At 45.0% G+C, this 19,592-nt stretch overlaps 3 protein-coding genes across 9 annotated transcripts in view; 1 reads left to right on the plus strand and 2 right to left on the minus strand.

The window, feature by feature from the left end:
• Window positions 1–8,765, plus strand: part of mob2a (MOB kinase activator 2a) — a 63,069-nt gene extending 54,304 nt beyond the window's left edge. For all 4 annotated transcript variants that reach the window (XM_070972442.1, XM_070972439.1, XM_070972440.1 and 1 more), the window contains exons 2-5: window positions 261–421; window positions 2,492–2,585; window positions 6,247–6,371; window positions 6,877–8,765. In XM_070972442.1, coding sequence (XP_070828543.1) covers window positions 261–421; window positions 2,492–2,585; window positions 6,247–6,371; window positions 6,877–7,190 — 694 coding nt within the window. In that variant the 3' untranslated portion in view covers window positions 7,191–8,765. The remainder of the gene's footprint in view (window positions 1–260; window positions 422–2,491; window positions 2,586–6,246; window positions 6,372–6,876) is intronic.
• Window positions 8,657–12,056, minus strand: kcnj11 (potassium inwardly rectifying channel subfamily J member 11). The gene has a single exon (XM_070972435.1). It carries the CDS (start codon window positions 10,916–10,918, stop codon window positions 9,758–9,760), a length of 1,161 nt encoding a protein of 386 aa, XP_070828536.1. The 5' UTR covers window positions 10,919–12,056; the 3' UTR covers window positions 8,657–9,757.
• The window catches only part of abcc8 (ATP-binding cassette, sub-family C (CFTR/MRP), member 8), a 60,972-nt gene continuing 53,338 nt past the window's right edge, over window positions 11,959–19,592 (minus strand). For all 4 annotated transcript variants that reach the window (XM_070972434.1, XM_070972433.1, XM_070972432.1 and 1 more), the window contains 7 exons: window positions 18,805–18,935; window positions 18,640–18,718; window positions 18,363–18,471; window positions 16,515–16,618; window positions 13,929–14,062; window positions 12,683–12,745; window positions 11,959–12,246 (listed from right to left, as the gene is read on the minus strand). In XM_070972434.1, coding sequence (XP_070828535.1) covers window positions 12,109–12,246; window positions 12,683–12,745; window positions 13,929–14,062; window positions 16,515–16,618; window positions 18,363–18,471; window positions 18,640–18,718; window positions 18,805–18,935 — 758 coding nt within the window. In that variant the 3' untranslated portion in view covers window positions 11,959–12,108. The remainder of the gene's footprint in view (window positions 12,247–12,682; window positions 12,746–13,928; window positions 14,063–16,514; window positions 16,619–18,362; window positions 18,472–18,639; window positions 18,719–18,804; window positions 18,936–19,592) is intronic.

The following is a 19,592-nucleotide window of genomic DNA, read 5'->3' on the forward strand; positions in this document are numbered from 1 at the left end:
ATCTGTCCTCCATGTCCAGTGCAGGCTCAGCATTTGGCTGAAACTGCCTGAGTATGTGGTTGGCATCTATGACCCCAGTTCCAAAAAAGTTAGGACTCAGTGTAAATTGTAAATAGAAAACAAATGCAATCATCTGCAAATAGATTTTACACACAGTGGTTTTACAGAATGCTCCCATGAAGTATCCGTGAACGACTGAGCCTTTCCTTATTAAGTCCTGTGCATCTCCTTAACCTGTCCTCTTTTCTTCTGTGTTGTAGGAAGTCGAAGACGAAGCCAAATGGAAAGAAGCCTCCGGCAGAAGAGAAGAAGCAGTACTTGGAGCTCGAGTACACAAAAATCCGCGTGGTGGACTTTGACCTCAAGGAGCTGGTGGTGCTTCCCAGAGAGATAGACCTCAACGAATGGCTAGCCAGCAACAGTGAGTGACTGTGGTGGTAGTCAGTGATAAAATATATGTAGGAATACATGGAATAAGTCCATGTACTGTAACAGTCCAACATGTAGTTGAGGATGATGTCCTCCTCTACTGTAATGTCTAATCATGTAAAAACAATTCATTCCGATCATTGTTAGAATGTGAAAGTGGCCTGTTATCTTATTCATGATATAAGAATTCTAAAGTCGAGCTCAGTGTTTGCTCTGACTTGTTTATAATGTTCCTGAAGGACTTGGCATTGTTTATCCAAGTTGGTGTCTATTTGTCATGTGGAGATGACGAGATGTTCCAGTGGTGCTGGAGATGCAGCTCTGACAGAGCCAAGCCCTTAACGTGATCCAGGCCTGGCACATCATTCAGCCTGTTCCCAATAACAACACACACCGCTTCTTTAAACACCATCGTTTACTGCCAGCTTCAGTGCAGTGTTTTAACTCTTAGTTAAAGTTATAGTCGTGATGAGCATCATTTCTGGAGGTTTTGTAAACTCGCTGCGGCTCGCCTGCTTGATCAATCTCATGAGACTCTTTATTTTGTCTGTCTCCCTGACTTTGTTTTGGTTACGTATCCAAACCAGCCAGGTGCCTGTGAGGGAAAAGAAAAATACAAGCATTCTTCTTTCCTTTTTGTTTTAGACTGATACAGCTCTGTTATATAAAACAGATGGGATAGGTTCATACATGTTAGCGTGTTGAAATTGGAAGTTATATAAGCTGGCTTGTGTCATCTTGTATCCACCACTAATTGGGCTTTTGCTTGAACACAGGCAACAGGGCCGATAGATATTTTGTTTAAACAAATCAATAATGATTGGAGTCATTGAGTTCTGTCTCCATGTATAAATCAGCAGTACTTTCACTGAATATTTTCCCACATGGTGGCTACTTTGAGCAGGAAAACATGGGATGGGTCCTGGAAGGATGCTGTGTGACGGTACAACTTTCAAGCTGTGTTCTTGAGTTCATTCGTTCCATATGGAAAGAGCAATTGCAGTGGAGAGTCATTGCACACGGTGCAGCCATTTCAACATGATGTATGATCATTTACTTGACATGACAGAAATTTAAGCCTCATAAGCTGCAGGTTAAACTGTGGCTCACAAGTTAAAAACAGCATCAATGTACCCTCTGAGTGAAGCTCCACATTTATAATTCACATAATTGTAATATTTTGATATTAAAAGTGGAGGAAATCCTCACTGTCAGTGTTCCATTAGATGGCTTCTTCATTCATTAATTATGCTGACATCTCTCATCAACTTTGAATGTTGCTCCAAAATGACTAAGAATGCTATTCTGACAGTTTCCTCAATCTGTCATTTGAAGTAAATTAATTACAACCTGCTTGAAGGTGTGTCTGTAACTGATGACACACTTGTCTTGAGTCAGTGACGTTTAAAAGCCCTCTTCAGTGTTGTTTACTACTGCACTGTGCAGACATTGTTGGAGGCCAGCTACTTATCATCATGGGCTTTCAGACTGATTTTTGCTCTAGAAACAGAGATAGAATGATTGAAACTGATGAAGCATCTGCTTTGTCCACCAATTACAGCAGAGGCTATTTAATCGTGATCAAATTTTTACTGACTGATATCAAAACCCAGCTGATGTCACTGCAGCATCTTAAAGGCAGTTGCGTGCACGCTGACCTGACTTGGCGTTAAAACTGGTAAAGCAAATACAAATGAACATGGCATGTTTGTCTCATGCCAGTGGAAAAGTCCTGTTTATGTTGCAGCACAACAGGCTGTGAAGGTTTCACGTGCAGTAGAAATACCTGTTCCAGTTTTAAGTGACTTGAGCAACAACTTCAGTGCTTGTCAAAGCTACCGCCACCTCACAGTCTTCCAATTTCCACGTGTCTGTTGAAGGATGTGCTGACCTGAATGATTAGTATTGTGCATGTGACAGATGCACAGCAGTGTGCAGTACTGTAGTTGTCTCCTCCTCAGAAGAGAACGTGACACGACACAAATAGTCCACTCTCAAGTATTTGAGCGTCCTCTCTCTAACACTGAATAACATCAACTCTTTTCTCTCGTTTTTGCCACAGCAACGACATTCTTCAATCTTATCAACCTGCAGTACAGCACCATCTCAGAGTTCTGCACTGGCGACACCTGTCAAGCCATGACGGCCTGCAACACGTAAGTTATCTCCACTGCTTTTGGTTTATTCATTATTCATTATTTACTCTGGACAGGCAGAAACGTAAACTTTTCCAAACAGTACGCACCGCATTCTCTTCCTGATTGGAAGATCACGTGATCACACTTCCCTTTTCAGGACATCAGTCTGTATATATATATCTATGAGCCTCAGCTACCAAATCAACATGGATAATGAATTACAGGCGTTGCTGACCTTGTTGTTTGTGCTAGCATCTGCTGCACTTGTTTTGTCCTGTACAGCTATTGTGAAGTTCACAAAGAAACTGTAAACAAACAAAGTCTAAATGCTGCTCTCCAGTATGACAGGGACTTCAGCCACCAAGCAGAGCTAGCTGAAATTATGTGTTACCAGCAAAATTCACTGGAAGTAAAAGTACGCAAAAGTAAAAGTACTTGTTCTGTAAAACGGTCCTGGTCAGTGTTTTACTATGTATACAAATATTGCTGCTTCCCAGCTGATCCGAGAGGTATTTTAAATAGTTTATTTGGCTGAAGAAGAAGGATTTTCACTAGACAAGATGGCTATGAAAAAAAATTATCTGAAAAGTCATTAGTAGGTAAAGGTTTCAGACAAATGTAATGAAGTAAAAATTACAATATTTGCCTCTGAGATGTATGTGCCTCAGGTCTGTCTTAAAGCTGTAATCTACTGAGGCATGTGCAGTCTGACAAATTGGACAAATCAAGTGGGTTAGAGTCTTTTTATTACCAAATTCATCTGTTTCTTCCTATAACTAGCTGCACGCACAAAATAAAGTCAACAACCCACTCCCCACCCCACCGCCAGTTTTTTTGTTTGTTTGTTCTTTGTGCCATAAAACCCCAGGAAAAGATATCCTGTTTACTCAGGAAACTGATAATTACTGCTGTTCCTACTTACTGATAACAGCATTATTAGAGAAGACGATGCACAGATTCTGTGTCAGGAAAAAGAAACACTCCAGAGGTCAACAATAGCAAAGGAATCACTTCATCTGTGAATCTGTTGGGTGAATTTTATATACTGTTAATCGGCTGTCAAATCTAGATTCTTTGGCTGTTTCTCCAGACTGTATTTTGGAAACACAGGCCTTATATAGATTGTCATGCCTGTGGTTAACTTTAGGGAGATGTTGTAGCTGCACTTATGCCCAAAGGCAGTTCATTGCTACTATTTACAGTAAAGCATGACATACCTCTGCAGTAGTTGAAGGGAAATCATAACACGGAGGCGTGTTCATGCCTTGTTAGCAGAGGGGAGGTGACTAACTGTAAGTATTTATCGAACTAGTTTGCCCTGTCGGGGTGGAGTGCCATCCTTATGTGTGAACCCTTGTCTTCGGAGAGAGGCCTTCCTTGCCCCTGTGTATGCTGAAGGCTGGAAAAACCTGATTACCCACACTCTGAGAAACCACAACGCTCACTATGCAGCTCTTACCACATTTACATGTAGGCTGCAAGTGCAGACACTCATGCACGCGTTCCTCCTGGACAAAAAATGGCAAACAACAGTGCTATTGAGAAGTGACACACATATGACAGATTTGCTGTGAGTGACAAACTTGTCACGAGTTAACCTGCGTCAACGGTGTGTTTTTCCACTGCTGTCACCTTCAGTTGCCACTGCTAAACCACACCCTGAGAAATGGACGAAGCCAGTGTGCTACGGCTGTGCTGTGTGAAGAGGGGAGAGATGAGTGCAGAGGAACATGTAGAGGAGATGTTAATCAAGAGCAAACACACAGAACTGAACTTTTCACTTTGTCTCACAGCTCCACTTGATTCAACGAAAATGATTAATGCATTTTTTGTTTTGACTAAAACTCTCACTGACGAGGCCCATCATTTATGAATGTACCTCACCCACCCACCCACCGCCCGCTGCCCGACACCCCACCCTTTCCTGCCCGTGCAGGACCTGGCACCCGCACCCCCCTCTGTGGTGAAAACTGACTGAGCCACAGTCACAGCCCCTGCCTGAAGGCAGAGCTCAGCACTATTTTTGGAAGAAAATGTTTCCATGAGCTATGAGGGAACGGAACCATTTGGTAGCTATTTAGACCCATTTTGTATGGGTGGGTGGATAGATGGGTGGGTGGGTGTGTGTGTCTGTGTGTGTGTGAGATGCAGATGTGTAATGTGCTCAAACTCTTTGTTAGTTTTGAGTTCTTATAGTTTCATTTTGGATTTGGTTGGTAAAACACACAGATTCATGAAGCTTTGTTACAAATCTCTTATCAAATATTTGATTTCCTACTTGCAAAGAGGGTGCAAGACATTCAGGCAGTCATTTAGCTCCATTGCAAACATAATCTGTTGAGCACAACCTGAATTTTAGCCATTTGATTTGGATTGTCAAATTTATCAAATTGTTACTGCTTGCTTGCTGCACACTCACAAATCAGCATATATATTGTTTGTAAAGTGTGCCATCGTTCACACCATGGTGACATTTAATGACCACTTAACGCCTCCCACAGCACCCCATCCCATAACCTCCAAAATCACATAGAAAATATCTTGTTTACGTACAAAATAATGAAAAAATAAAAACAATACATGAAAACAGAGAAAACACCATGAGGAAGTGCCCTGAGGCAGCTATGAAGCTCATTCATTGGACTCAAGAACAATTAAAGAAGTGACAAAAAGACAAAAGTTTTGAAATGTTAAGCAGAAATGAACAATGAATTTGTCAAAATCCAGATTCTCTAAAATGCTGAGGAGCTGTGTGTTCAGCCACAGTTTCATCACGTCTGTGCGTGTGGGTGGTGTGTGTGGAGAAGGCGTGTTTGTCGCATAGTCAGTGTCTCTCCGACACAAGCACACAGTCTGACCCTGTATGACTAAGTGCATTGTAAGAGTCTGGTGCTGTGGTCAGTAGGTCCCCTCCTGCCGGGCCGCGTATGTGGACGCTTCACATTCCTCAGGATTTGTAATGTCTGGCCTCCCAGACCCGCACGGCTAACAGTCACACCTGCATTTCTTTTCACCATTTCGTCTGCTCATTAATCGACCTTTCCAGCTCACCGGTCAGTCGGCTCGTCTCATGTCTCTGTGGTTGCCTCACCAGTCCTGCTTCACTCCCTCGTTAGCTTGCTAGTAGCCGCCTGCTGCTCTTTCATCTGTCTCTCAGGTGTCTGCTGACCTGCTGTTTGACTTAACTGTGACTCCAATCCGTCCGTCTACTATTTGGCTATCTGGGTCACCCCCTGCGGAAATGTTTGACCAGCGGCAGGACCGGCCTGGGGACTGCAAAGCAGGGGATCAGTGTCCTCTTAACTCCTGTGACTGCAGAGAATTTGGCCTGATCAGGGAATGAAAGCTCCAGTTCACAGAGTTCACCATGAAGGAAACATGCAAACATGATATCAGGATAAGGATGCATCAGTATGGGACACAGGAGGCAGTTTCTGGTGTCACTGGACTGTATCTTCTCTGTGATCCATGCTGTCAGAAAGTCAGACGTCACTGCGAGTATGGGTTTTTCCTGAATGACGAAATAGGGCTGGTGATGTGTCACAGGCCACCTGTACGCTGCTTCCCTTCGTTCTTCAATGAACCACAAGCATTCTTTAGTAAGCATTCATCTTTACAGTGTTGCAATGTTGTTTTGCATCTGTCATAACAGATTGTTTTCTGTGTTTTTCCTTTCTAGAATATACTACTGGTATGATGAGAGGGGGAAGAAGACGAAGTGCACTGCTCCACAATATGTCGACTTTGTAATGAGTCTTTGTCAGAAACTGGTCACAGATGAGGAAATCTTTCCCACAAAATATGGTGAGTGTGTGTCTGTTTCCAGGCCTGCAGAGCCTCTCATGGCTTACAGCCTCCTCGAAGTGTGTGATGGTGTTCTGCTGCCCCCTGATGTTGCACGTTTCATTCAGAGACCATGGGTGGTGGTGCAACAATAAACATTTAGAAGAAATGCTAGGGATGTTATTTAGGGCTGCATCTGTCACAATCGATTAATCTGATCAATTTCTTGATTTGCTGATGAATCATTTGGTTTGTTGGATCAAAAAATAATGAGAAATGCTCATTACAGTTTCCTGGAGCGCAAGTTGACAGATTGTTTTGTCCAACCAACAGTTCAAAATCCTGAACCCTGTTGGGTCTGAAAAAAGTCCCCAACAAATTCACAACTGCTCCTCTTTGAGAAACATTTTCTACAAACAGTTTTTTTTTTGGGGGGGGGGGGGTTTAGCATTTTTCCTCCTGGAAGTAATTCCTGTGCCTAATCCCGTCTCTCCTGTCTGCTTTTGTTTCCTTTTTCTCCCTTCAGGCAAAGAGTTCCCTAACTCCTTTGAGTCCTTGGTAAAGAAGATCTGCCGGTACCTGTTCCACGTGCTGGCTCACCTCTACTGGGCGCACTTTAAAGAGACGGTGGCTCTGGACCTGCAGGGCCACTTGAACACTCTGTATGCACATTTCATCGTTTTCGTAAGGGAATTCAACCTGGTCGACCCCAAGGAGACCTGTATCATGGACGACCTGTCCGAAATCCTCTGCACCCCCGCCCCGCTGCCCGCCCCAGCCCCCTCCACCCCAGCCTCAGCGCCCTCCCCCTCTTCACAAAACCACGTGACGGAGAGATGAGCGGGGGCATCGGCGAGGAGACGGCAGCACCCGGGGGTGATAGAAGATAAGATAGAGGAGAGAAGGAAAGACAGCCTGGCCCCCTTCCTCGGTGCCAGCAGAACTTAAGAGACCTTCCACTACCCTTATATTTCGCTACGACACCAACCAACCAGCCGGAAGGAACGGGGGGAGGGTTTTCGGGGGGTTTGGGGTGGCGGGGAGGGGTTTGTCACGCCAGCAGGAATTGGCGTGAGCGTTCCTCCCATGGGACAAATCCCTCCCATCTTCTCTGCAATTTAGACTAGGAACAAAAAAGTATGTGTATGTTTTATTTTTGGTTTTATTTCACTTTTATTTTTGTTGAAGTTTTATTCAGTTTTATTTTTTGTTGTGGCGGGGGGGTGCGGTGTGTCCATCGGCCCCTCACCTCCCTCCATCCTCTACCTAACATACAGTACAGGAAGGGGGCTCTGCTTTGCTTCAACCTACTATTGTACAGTGTTGTTAATGTGTGGAGAAGAGGCGTCTCTGCTCACCTGCCGGCTCGTCCTTCCCTCCTCCTGCAGCAGTGGGAGGCGGCCTGCAGGCGCACGGCCACTACGCTGGCCAGTAGGGAGCCATGTTACTGCCTGATGGGGCGATACTAGCCAATCACTGTTTGGGTTGTTTTATGTGGGGGATGATTGAAGCGCTTCCTACTCAGGACATGAGAGAATACGTCACTGCTGCCAGAGAGAAGTCACTCTCTATTTTTTTTTTTTTTTTTCATTCTCTGTCCCTTGTTCACCAGACTGCTCAGTCCCTCGTATGACAGATGTTGATCGTGTTTAACTCCAGCATAGTCACTTAAACACCCGGTGTACCCCTAACAAACATGTCCCACAGCCCACCTGTAGAGGGCAGCAAACACGCAGCGAATGCCACGGAAACTGGGAAACAGAGAGGAAAATTTAAAGATTGTATGTTAGATATTTAATCTGATCAGAGTGATGCTTTGAGACAGACTGGTGCCCACATGAGGCTGAATCAGAGCTGTTTGCTGGTGTAAGCAGCCCCTTAAACCACCAACACTGCCACCACCAACGCCCACTCCAGCAGCACAGGAGGACAAAGACATGAGGTAATGTCTGCAGGCAGAGAGAGGCAGAGACGGAGACAGAAAGAAAGGGTGGGAGTAGATGGTGTGGAGCTGTTTGACAGTCATCAGCACTCCCAGCGCAAAACTAAAAATCTCCACTTCTGTTTTTTTGTTTTTCCCTGTCCCTTCAAATTTGCTTTTTAAAAAGATAATCAGAGGAAAATTAGTTCAGAAATAATAACAATAATGATAACATTACACATGTATAGAAAATGCACAGTCTGCTTGGACTTTACTGTACAAAGAATCGCAAGCGGGTTCTGTCAGACATAGCCTCTGTATGGAGGAGGATTGGGTTTATAATTCTCCTTTTTTATTTATTTTAATTCTTTTTTTTTTTGCAGGGTTCTTCAGTTCTGGCTCTCGTTTTTATGTATTTTAATTATTAACTAAGTTAAAAGCAATTTAATATTTTAAGCTCTGCGGATTATAATCTAATAAAAGAGAGAAATGCCACCCTGTCTCATTGTCTTTTGTATGAATGTCTTTGTGTAAATTATGCAAGAGGAAAGAAACATGATAAGAAACAAACATGGTGTCTGCCTCAGAAAAATGATGCTATTTTTAAAGGCGAACTTGACACCGCGCCCTCGTCATGAGGGGAATGACTCGGCCTGTAAAAAGAGTCTGTAATGTCTTCTATTTGAAGTCTGAGACTAAAATCCTGAGGATGTCATACTGATGTCATAAGGGTTACATCACAGCTGAAGTTGAGGTAACTAACTACTGTGACATCATCAGGAAGGCGTGGTTGTCTCCCACATCTTTCACATTTTACGCCCCTGGGTGGGATTGGAAATTATGTGACTGGTTGCATTGTGGGAAATGTAGAATTTTGGTTTTGGAGCAAAAGTCAGGATACCTGAAGGGTATTTCAGGTTTGTCCAGGACAATTTATTGGTTGATTTTGTCTTGTGAAGTGTATTTCTTAACTGTAGAATGTCAAACAGGACATATTTTGGTTTCAAGCAAGTTAAAATGATGTTTATCAAAAATGTTTATCTATCGGCCGTTGGTACATTTATCAAATGATGAAATATTGATATCTGCCTCCAGAACTATCAGTCAGACTCTATGAGTCCCCTAACAGTAATTAACAGTCTGAATGTCTCCTTTAAATCACAGTATCTGGCCTCCACAACACACATGAAGCATTCTCCTTTATTGCTCATCATACATGCAGCCATTCTTGGTTAAAAAAAACAAAACAATCTGGACTCTGGGTTGGCTCTGGCACCAGGACTCCTCACGTCATGATTCTTAGTGCATTCTGTCTTTGTGCATCTTCACTGTGACCCTGAGTGAAAAGCTTCATGATGTGGGCCTACATTTGACTGCATAGAGATGTGATGTCCGTAACACATCAAATAAATATGATTCTGACATCCCACAGTCCTCAAACTCAAATCATTGAACTATAAAATGCTGGCAGACGCGGATCAGCCGTTCACTTGCTCTCCATCCTGGATCTGCGGACCACCGTGGTGCCCCGCCGCCTTCTCACAGACGTCCGCAAGGTGACGCCCTCGTCCAGTTTAAAGCGAGCGATGCCACCCGCCTCGTCCAGTTTCTTGGCGCTGCAGCACGGTGTCGGGACCTTCACGGTGTTACCGAACTTGGAGTAGTCCACCGCGTACATGCCGTCCTCCTCGGACACTGTGGGCACAAAGCGCTGCCCCCACAGGATCTCCTCTGACAAGTAGGACGTCCTGGCCTGCGTGGTGATGCCCGTGGTCTCCACCACCCCCTCCAGCACCACGATCACCTCGATGTCCTCGTGCTGCAGGTCCGAGGCTGACAGCTGATACAGGGGGCTGTCCTTGTCGATCACGTGGCAGATGATGAGTGGGGACACCAGGAAGACGCCATTGGTACCCACCGGGTTATCCATGTGGATGTCAATCTGGTCCAGAGGCACCACCTCGCCCTCCTCGGTGGTGGTTTTCCTCACCACCTGCATCCGCACGGTGGCGCTGATGATCATGCTTTTCCTCAGGTCCCCGATGCGGATCATGAAACACAGCTTGTTGTTTCGGATGGAGATGACGGCGTGCTTGCTGAAAATGAGAGTCTCTGCGCGCCGGTTGGCCTGCGCAGTTTTCATGAAGATGCAGCCGAGCATGATGGCGTTAATGACCAGTCCGACGATGTTCTGCACGATCAAGACGATGATGGCGGAGACGCACTCCTCCGTCACCATTCGGCCGCCGAAGCCGATGGTCACCTGAACCTCTATGGAGAAGAGGAAAGCGGAGGAGAATGAGTGGATGCTCGTTACGCACGGGACAAAGGTGTCTCCTCTCTGGTCCAAGTCGCCGTGCGCAAAGGCAATGAGCCACCAGATCATCCCGAACAGGAGCCAGCTGCACAGGAAGGACATGGTGAAAATGATGAGCGTGTGGAGCCATTTTAAATCCACGAGAGTTGTGAACACGTCCTGCAGGAAGCGGCCCTGTTCTCGGATGTTGGTGTGCGCTACATTGCAGGTGCCGTTCTTGGCGACGAACCGAGCTTTCCTCGGTTTCGCCTTGAATTTGGGCTGCAGGACATCCTCAACCAAACGTGTCAGCAGGTAGTCCTCCGGGATGAGTCCTTTCCTGGACAACATAACGCTCCCATGCTATGGACCCACAGCCTTGAGACTGTGAAGGTCCTGTCTTTGCCTGGCTGAAAGCAGAATTTTTGTCCCCTTTTCTAGTCGGTCGGCTGCCAGCCGAGAGGCTTGTCGCCTGTTTTCTGGAGGAATGTGCGCTCCTCACGTTGCCTCCAGATCAGGCGCTCCACAACCGCGAAGTCCCATGAGAAGAATCTTCTTCCAGCTCCGCAGCTGCCGCCGTCACTCACGACACCGACCGACGGGGCATAGTTGTGCCACAGCACCGCGTCCCATTGTGAATCCCAGCGGCCGTGGCATCGGGCGAAGAGCAAATTCAGTGAGATGTGAAATGTTGACGCGTCGTGGGCATCTGAGCTGAGGTTTATCAACTTTGGATGACAAGGCAGGTATTGGTGGCGCAGTTGTTTCTGTGCTGACTCCGCCACTTCACCATAGCTCCGTAACGTGAGATGGAGACGTCCCTCCCTCCACCACCTCCGTGGTGCCCTTCCTGTGATTTTCAATGAGAATGCAGGAGTGGGCCCATTACGCATTAAAACTGCAGTTGCGCATCGTGAAAGCCGGATGGAGCTCATCCTGTAGTCTTTAATGGGTTAAATATAGAGCATTGTACAGCAAGTCATCCTTAGGTTGTTTAGGTACTTTGCTTTACATGAATACAAACTGGACTGTTCATCCACAGGGACCAGATTAACATCCAGTCCTGGCTTTTAAAACCAGATCTTCTTGTGCTCCTCTTCCTAGACTTTATTTTACAGGTCACTGGGCGTCCATTCAGATCTCTAATATCAGACTTTATGGCTGCAGCAGGCACAGCCTCTCATCCCACCCTGGAGTATTTCAAGATGATCACCAGGCTGTTTCTGGCTCTTTGCCTTCTCTTGCTGGCCAGCATCATGTGTTCCACAGCCCTGTGCTCCACTGAGGACTCATTTGTTACCATGGCAGACAGTCTCACACAAGCACAAAAAACTTTTCCACCACTTTAGTCTTAATCCCAGTCCCAAAGGCCCCAATGAAAAACACAAATGTAAATGATAATTTATATTTTATTAACAAAGAATTAACTTTTTATGTACAAATATAATACAGCATGATTAAAAAATAAAAGGAATATATTCCATGGGAAAATTGCACTTTGAATTTCTTCCTTTAACGCCTCCTCAATTTCTCCTCTTGTGCTACTTGTCTGCTCGCACGAAGGAGGTGAAGACGCTGTCCTCCTTGTCCAGCAGGGCCTCGGGCCGGTCGTACTCAAGGATGATCCCCCGCTTCATCACAATCACCAGGTCGGCATTCAGGATGGTGTGGACGCGATGCTGCGTGGCGGAGTGGAAGAAAACCAGTCACTACACTGAACGGCACAGAAAGGCATCAGAGAAAGTGGCTCCACTCTGCGTCTGTCACTAATTCAGACTGACATGTCCAAAGTGAGACAAACATCCAGAGCTTTATCACATCCTTACTATCAGTAAGCAGTAATTCAGAGGTTACTGGGGGGACACTCTTAGTGGTAGAATGCTCATGCAGAATAAGCCATTGATAGGACTTATAAATAGCCATTATGCCACTAACATGCATTGTGAATGTGTATACCTTAATATAAAGTGTTACCATAGTTCACTCTGCATTTGTTTCCAGCATTGCATCAGTTGACAACAGCTGCATCAGCAGTGCAGGACAAAGGTCAGTGCTCTCCGGGGGAAACGGGAGAGCTGCATGCATTACTGGCACGGTGTGGGGGGGGATACTCACTGCTATGGTTACTACTGTTCGGTCAGCAAAGGCAGTCATCACCACTTTCTGCAGGATGCTCTCCTGTGAGGATGGAGGAGGAGGAGGTGACCACCACAAACTCGACTGAGAATCAAAGACTAAACGTACATGTGGGGGGGAAATAAAGATCTGCTTTGAAGTCCTCCATGCTGGTAAAAACACACCTGTGTGCGACTTCCTGATGATTTTTTTTCACAAAAACTGTCACCAACTACTTTTACTCCAGTACTGTACTTACACACAATTTGAGGTACTAGTACTTTACTTCAGCACTTCCATTGTCCAGATTAATATGAAAAATAACTTATTAATTAAATTGAATAATTGAATTGAATAAATTGTGTTATTATAGATTGAGATACCAAGCAGCACATAAAGAGTTTAAAATGAGCTGCAGCATTACAGTGATGAACACATGAAAGCATCAATAATTACAATCCAGTTCTCTCCACTATTCTGAAATGGGCCATTCTGTACTTTTACTTTTTTAAGTAAATCATAATGCTAATACTTTTGAACTTGAGGCACATATTGAATGTAGAACTGTTCCCAGCTTGTAAAAGAGTATTTTTACACTGTGTTACTGCTACTTTTACTTGAGACCCGGGTACTTCTTCCACCACTGCTGTCACCTCGCTTGTTCCTCAGCTCGGTGTCCTCGATTAAACACTCAGCTGTGCTCCCTCGAGGGCAGTGCAGCTGCGCTACTGTAAGCTCGAAATGTCGCTCTTTGTGACCCATAATTCAGGAGAGGGTCTTAAGTAAGAAGCAGCCATTTGCTGACACTGACTCGCCGCAGGCTCTTACTGCACTGAGCATTTTGCCTCTGTTTGATTCTTTCTGCTCCATGCACACCTCCTCCACCCCAGCTTTCTTTTTACCCCCCTCTTCATCATAAGTCATCAGTTAAAGGTACCAATCTGACTGACGAGAGCCTGTTCTGTCACTGTGGGAGTGATAATGAGAGGTATTTGAATGTTCAGTAATAGAGGACCGCTGGCCTCCTTCAACACGTCCATCTTCCCCTCTTCTCTCTTCATAAATGTGTCCATCTGTTGGCCTTTCCTCTTTGTTCTTTGTTTCCATGCCTACAGATGAAAATTACCTGCTGAACTTTGCTCCACCTGTCACATCTCATCTCCAGCATCTTTCCTTCACCTCTTCATCTTCCCCTTTCTTGCCCTCCACCACTTTACATTGCTCTTAGACTCTCACACACACTGACCGTTGCCATGTCGATGGACGCCGTGGCTTCGTCCATGATGAGGATGCTGCTCTTCCTGACGAAGGCTCTGGCCAGACAGAATAGTTGTCTCTGACCCTGACTGAAGTTCTCTCCTCCCTCCGTCACTGTTGCATCTGAAGGGGAAATCAGTGCTCATCACTCATGTCTTCATATTTAGGTACATTTAATACAGCACAGACGTTCAGACACGTGTCATTTGGTACCGGGCTGATCAGAGACTGAAAGAAGTTTTCTTTTGAAAATCAGGTGTATCTGGGGCAGTGCAGAGCAGCTAAAACGAGACTAATGTGCTCTCTGCCTTTGGTTCTGGTTCATAGTCGAGCTGCAGAGTTTTGAATTAAGTCTATCAGTGGTTTATCTTCTGGAGGTCAGTACCCGGGCCGACCCGGGATCCGACCCAACACAAACACTAATGATGGTACTACCTCTACTACTACTACTACTACTACTACTACTACTACTACTACTAATAATAATAATAATAATAATAATAATAATAATAATAATAATAATAATAATAATAATAATAAGTTCCGGGTCGGTCCCGGCAATGTCCCGCGAATTTTCCGGATCAGCCTCGGGTAAGTTCCGAAACTAGCTGGGACCGACCCGGAACTTACCCGGGATCCGACCTTCAATCCGACCCTGGATCCGACCCGGGACACACGCACGTTAATAATAATAATAATAATAATAATAATAATAATAATAATAATAATAATAATAATAATAATAACCCGGGCCGGGATCCGACCCGGGACAGACACACACACACACACACACACACACACACACACACACACACACACACACACACACACACACACACACACTAATGATATTAATGATAATAATAACAACATGGACGGGGATCCGACCAAAGACTGAACAAAACATATTGATATTGTTATTGATCATCAGAGTCTGAAAGAAGTTTTATTTTGAAAATCAGGTGCATCCTCCTGTGGCTCTGTCCACATGTCAAACCGCTCGTCTTGGTAACATGATACGGTAGTTAAAAAAAAAGTAAGTCCACAAGCTTTTTCCCAGAAAAAGAAAGCTGCGTTTAAGAGACAGTATCAGCAGTCCTACTTAAAATACGGGTTTATCGCTTCAGGTGATTCTCGCGCACCAAGCCCGCGCTGGGTAAAACGTGGCAAATGAGGCAATGAAGCCTTCTCGTTAAAGAGAAACAAGCGCAGGGCTCCCACTAATCACAACTACATTCAGGGTAATGGTGAGTTGTATTTTTAATCATTTGTTTTTATTCGTTTCTATGCCGGTCCGTCAAATTATTGCTTTAAGTGAAACCGGTCCGTTGCGCAAGAAAGGTTGGAGACCGCTGGTTTCGAGGACCGATTCAGCTTCAAATCACACAGGGAGGAGTCTTCACTGTCTTCATTTTGAGAACAGAAAGTTGATGTGGGAATGACTAAATTCAACCTTAAAAAATGGTTCATCTTGAGTAATTCACCTGAATAAATATACAGGATCACATGCACACTGAGCAGTTTCTTTTCCGAAAGGATGACAAATACTCCATTTAAAGATAAGAACTTTTTTTTTGTGTGTGTGTGTGTGTGTGTGTGTGGGGGGGGGGGGGGGGGGGGGGGTAGCATTAAATAAGTATCTTACATGATGAAGTAATGCGTTCATTTAGGACACTGTGCTGTTACTTTAGCTGTAATTAGCCATCAGCTTCTGGGCTGCAGATCAAGATCTCACTGAACATTTGGCTCCAGTGAGCATAAACTAAAGCAGAGAGTAGCTCACTTTCAACATGCCACACCCCAACACACACACACACACACACACACACACACACACACACACACACACGCAGACATTTGTCAGTGTCACACTAGTGAAAGCAGGTTTCTGCAGCAGAAATACATCAGGATGAGACGAGCAGCAACAGTTACTCCAGCGCAGTCAACGGTTTCTCTGTTTGATCGTGTCAAAGTGTACAGAAGTGAGTGATGATTTACAAATCAACAGGAGCTAAAAGAGGGCCCCCAGCAGAGAGGAGGTCCAGTGCGGCAGCAGACCAGCACATTCATCACGTATGCTGGTGAAGTCTGCTGAGGCGCAACCTCTCAGCTCATATCTGATCCGATCAGACCGCTGCAGTCTGCTGTCAGGTCTCCTGTGTCAGAACCACGACCTGACGAGATCTGAGAATGATGTGCCTGTGAGGCTGTGCATGACGAGGGAGCCGCACACATCACACAGCTCAGTCAGGGAGGTAAAACATTAATGCTCGTGTATTCTGTTACAGCAGCCTGATGGAGACACCGGAGCGGACAGCAGATGGGAGGATCACGTGACCACAGAGAAGGAATTATTGCATTTATTCCACAGATTGCATTTGCTATCATGTGTATCAAAATAACTATATGTGTCATAAAGGTGTTGAACTGTCTTGTCTATGGCATGGCATGTTTACCGTCTCAGCTAACAGGTGCTAACGTGTGTCTTATGGGGACTTGCATTTTGTCCCCATAAGGAAGACGAGTCCCCACAATGTGAGTAATACATGTTCATTAAAACAAATGCTTTTCTCACCGAGGCCTCCTGGAAGAGATTTAACAACAGGCTTCAGCTGAGCAATGTCCAGAGCTTCCCACAGCATCTCATCTGTAGCCTTCATCTCTGGGTCCAGGTTGAACCTACACACACACACACACACACACACACACACACACACACACACACACACACACACACACGTATTAACACACTAATACACTAGAATTTATGTCCAGCCCAAACCCCCTATATACTCCTTCCCTTCCTTCATTAATGACATCAAAGTCAGAGGTAGTGTACACTTAAATATGTTTTCTGAGCCATAAACTAAATTGAAACATATCAGTGATGATGTTAATATTGACATTTTTTACCAAATGTCTAGGAGTTGAAAATGTCTTAACACACCATCTACAGTTTGAAATCATCCTGAACCTTGTGAGGCCGATGCTGACACAGTCAAATGTTGCAGTTAGTATAGGGTGGGCTTTGTGGACCCACTGCATCTGATGAGGGCTCCTGCAAGACTGTATGATAAAAGATTTATGAGTTATGCAAGAGTTGGAGCAAATGTGTGGAGGCGGGGCTAACACGCCTTTAAAAAAGGAACCGAGTCCAATGATGCCTCCCAAAAGTGTCTACATGAAACAACCCGCAAGGCTCTATGACGAACAGCTCATAAATTATGAAAGGGGACCCGGCAGACTGGCATGCGTGCATGTGTGTGTGCGGCGTGAGCGTGTCTTTCTACAAAGTGTGGCCATGTTAAGTGAATGCGTTTAGCGGTTATACACCTTTTAGTCGTACGTCACCTCCACTGCCAGTTAATCAGCTGTCCTCTGGCTCGCGACCAACCTTTCCACAAAATCTTGTTTTTCATATGCCACGCCCCCTTTTAGCCAACTGGAATGAACACAAACACACACTTTCCCAAACACACATACACGTACGCACACACATGCACACACTTGACCTACATGCCAAATTTCAGCCTCCTATAGGGTGAAACCTGTGGCCGCCACAGGGTGAGAGAACGTTTATGGACTGACTGACTGACTGACTGACTGACCGACACAGTGGTTTGATTCTGTCCCTTTGACAGTCGTAGCAGCACCACCAGACTGCATTCTGACCCTTGATGTACTGACACCCCCCCCCCCCCCACACACACACACACACACACACACAAAAGCCTCTAGCTCAGCTACAACACAGGTACCACCACACAGAACCTTATATATGAATTTGCTTCTAGTGATCGTCAATGCTCCAGGAGACTGCTCCTGGAGAGTCTGGCAGCTGCTGCTCATGGCTGGTTAGCTCTGACTGCCACCTCTATATGGCTGCCACGCTGTCGGTAAGTTGCTCTGGTTGGTGTCTCCTTACCTCCACCGTCACACACCACAGTGGCTGTGCTGTGCTTCATCTTTAAAATATGCTGGGACAGAGGGAGCAAGCAGGATTTGGGTGTGTAGTTACTCTAAAGAAGTGAAGATCAAATTTGGGGAGTGAGGCAATCAGAGCGGAGACACCAAACATGCAAATAAACTTTAACATGAGTGGACTGAAATATCCCAAAATACCATGTGACAGCGTCACACAGCTACCTTTAATTTTTCTTCCTCTGTTCTTCCTCAACATGACAAAGCGTTTATGGTCACCGCAGCTGAAGTCTAAAAATAAGCCTCTGGAGTTTTCAGAGGACTTTCCTCTAATCTACAAACCCTCCGCTCTCCTCATGCTTCAGATAAGTGTCTTTGAAGTGTTTGTCACAGTTTGCCAGCTTGTCCTGTTCCTGGAAATGCTCTGTGTTTTCTTCCTCGTGCTGAAACTACTTCTGATTATCAGCATCACAGAACCTAAACCTCTGTGACGACATCGTACCGGATGGTGCCGCTGAACAGGATGGGGTCTTGGAGGATGATGGACAAGCGAGACCTGAGGGTCTGCAGAGGCAGCTTGGCGATGTCAATGTCATCAATCACAATCCTCCCTGTGATAGAAAAGAAAGTCATGATTACAAAGAGAGAACATTTGCTGCATTTAATACATCGATAAACAGCATCTTCTTGCCAGTGCTGCATGTAAAAACCTTCTCATGGTATCTGAAGTCATTCCTCATTACAATGAGTTAAATCTAAGTGTTGATATTTCACAGTACCCTCAAACATGTCCACCATGCGGAAGAAGGCCAGCGAAAAAGAGGATTTGCCGCTGCCTGTCCTGCCACAGATCCCCACCTGAAAACAACATTCAGTCATGAATTTAGCTTTTCTGGCTGTACATGATGCTATGCTTTGCTCCAGTTTTGACACAGTTTGGTTACCTTCTGCCCCGGGTTGATGTGTGCGTTGACATTTTTGAGCACAGGCTTCAGTGTAGTGTCATATCGGACACTCAGATTCTGGATCTTGATCTCTCCCTCTCGGGGCCAGCCGTCAGGGACCTGAGACACAGCTGAGACAGAGACAGAAACATCATTTTTACTCATTTTTTTGAGAAGCCTAAAACTAGCAGATAGCAGTAGCTGCTCGGTGAGTGTAATGATTTGTAATTGTTATCCCTACGAAGAAGGTGGGAGGCTGTGTAAAATGTAAATAAAGCAGAATGTGATCATTTGCTAATAAAGCACAAAGTCAATAAATTGATGTTTCACCTCATCAGCTTCATTGATTTTTGTAAATATATGTTTAATCTTAATTTAATGCAGCAACATGTTCTGGAATGTTCCAAAAACACCTGTTTGGAACATTCCACAGGTAAACAGGTAACAGGTGATAGTATCATGATCGGGTATGAAAGGGGCACCCTGTTCTTTTTTTGGGTCATTTTTCCGGGTTGTAGATTTGTGACTTTTGGAGCCAGATTAAGATTATATCTAAATTCATTAACAATACATTGCAATGTTAAAAAGCCTCTGGCCTCCTGGTGCAAAACCCTTCTGGCTGAAAAGAAACATCCATGTAGGCTAGATTATTAGGGGATATAAAGGCATCAACTGATTAAAAAAACAGCTGAAGGAGGATAAAAATACATTTCTCACGGGCACTGTGATACCCCCACTTCACTTGACAATGATGAATGAGGCGTAAGTGTGGTCTAACTTTAGACTTC

Source organism: Chaetodon trifascialis, chromosome 10 (assembly GCF_039877785.1).
Source record: "Chaetodon trifascialis isolate fChaTrf1 chromosome 10, fChaTrf1.hap1, whole genome shotgun sequence".
Taxonomy (NCBI): Eukaryota; Metazoa; Chordata; class Actinopteri; order Chaetodontiformes; family Chaetodontidae; genus Chaetodon; species Chaetodon trifascialis.

Coding starts and splice junctions, on each gene's coding strand:
- kcnj11 (XM_070972435.1), bottom strand. CDS start 10,918: ATGTTGTCCAGGAAAGGACTCATCCCGGAGGACTACCTGCTGACACGT.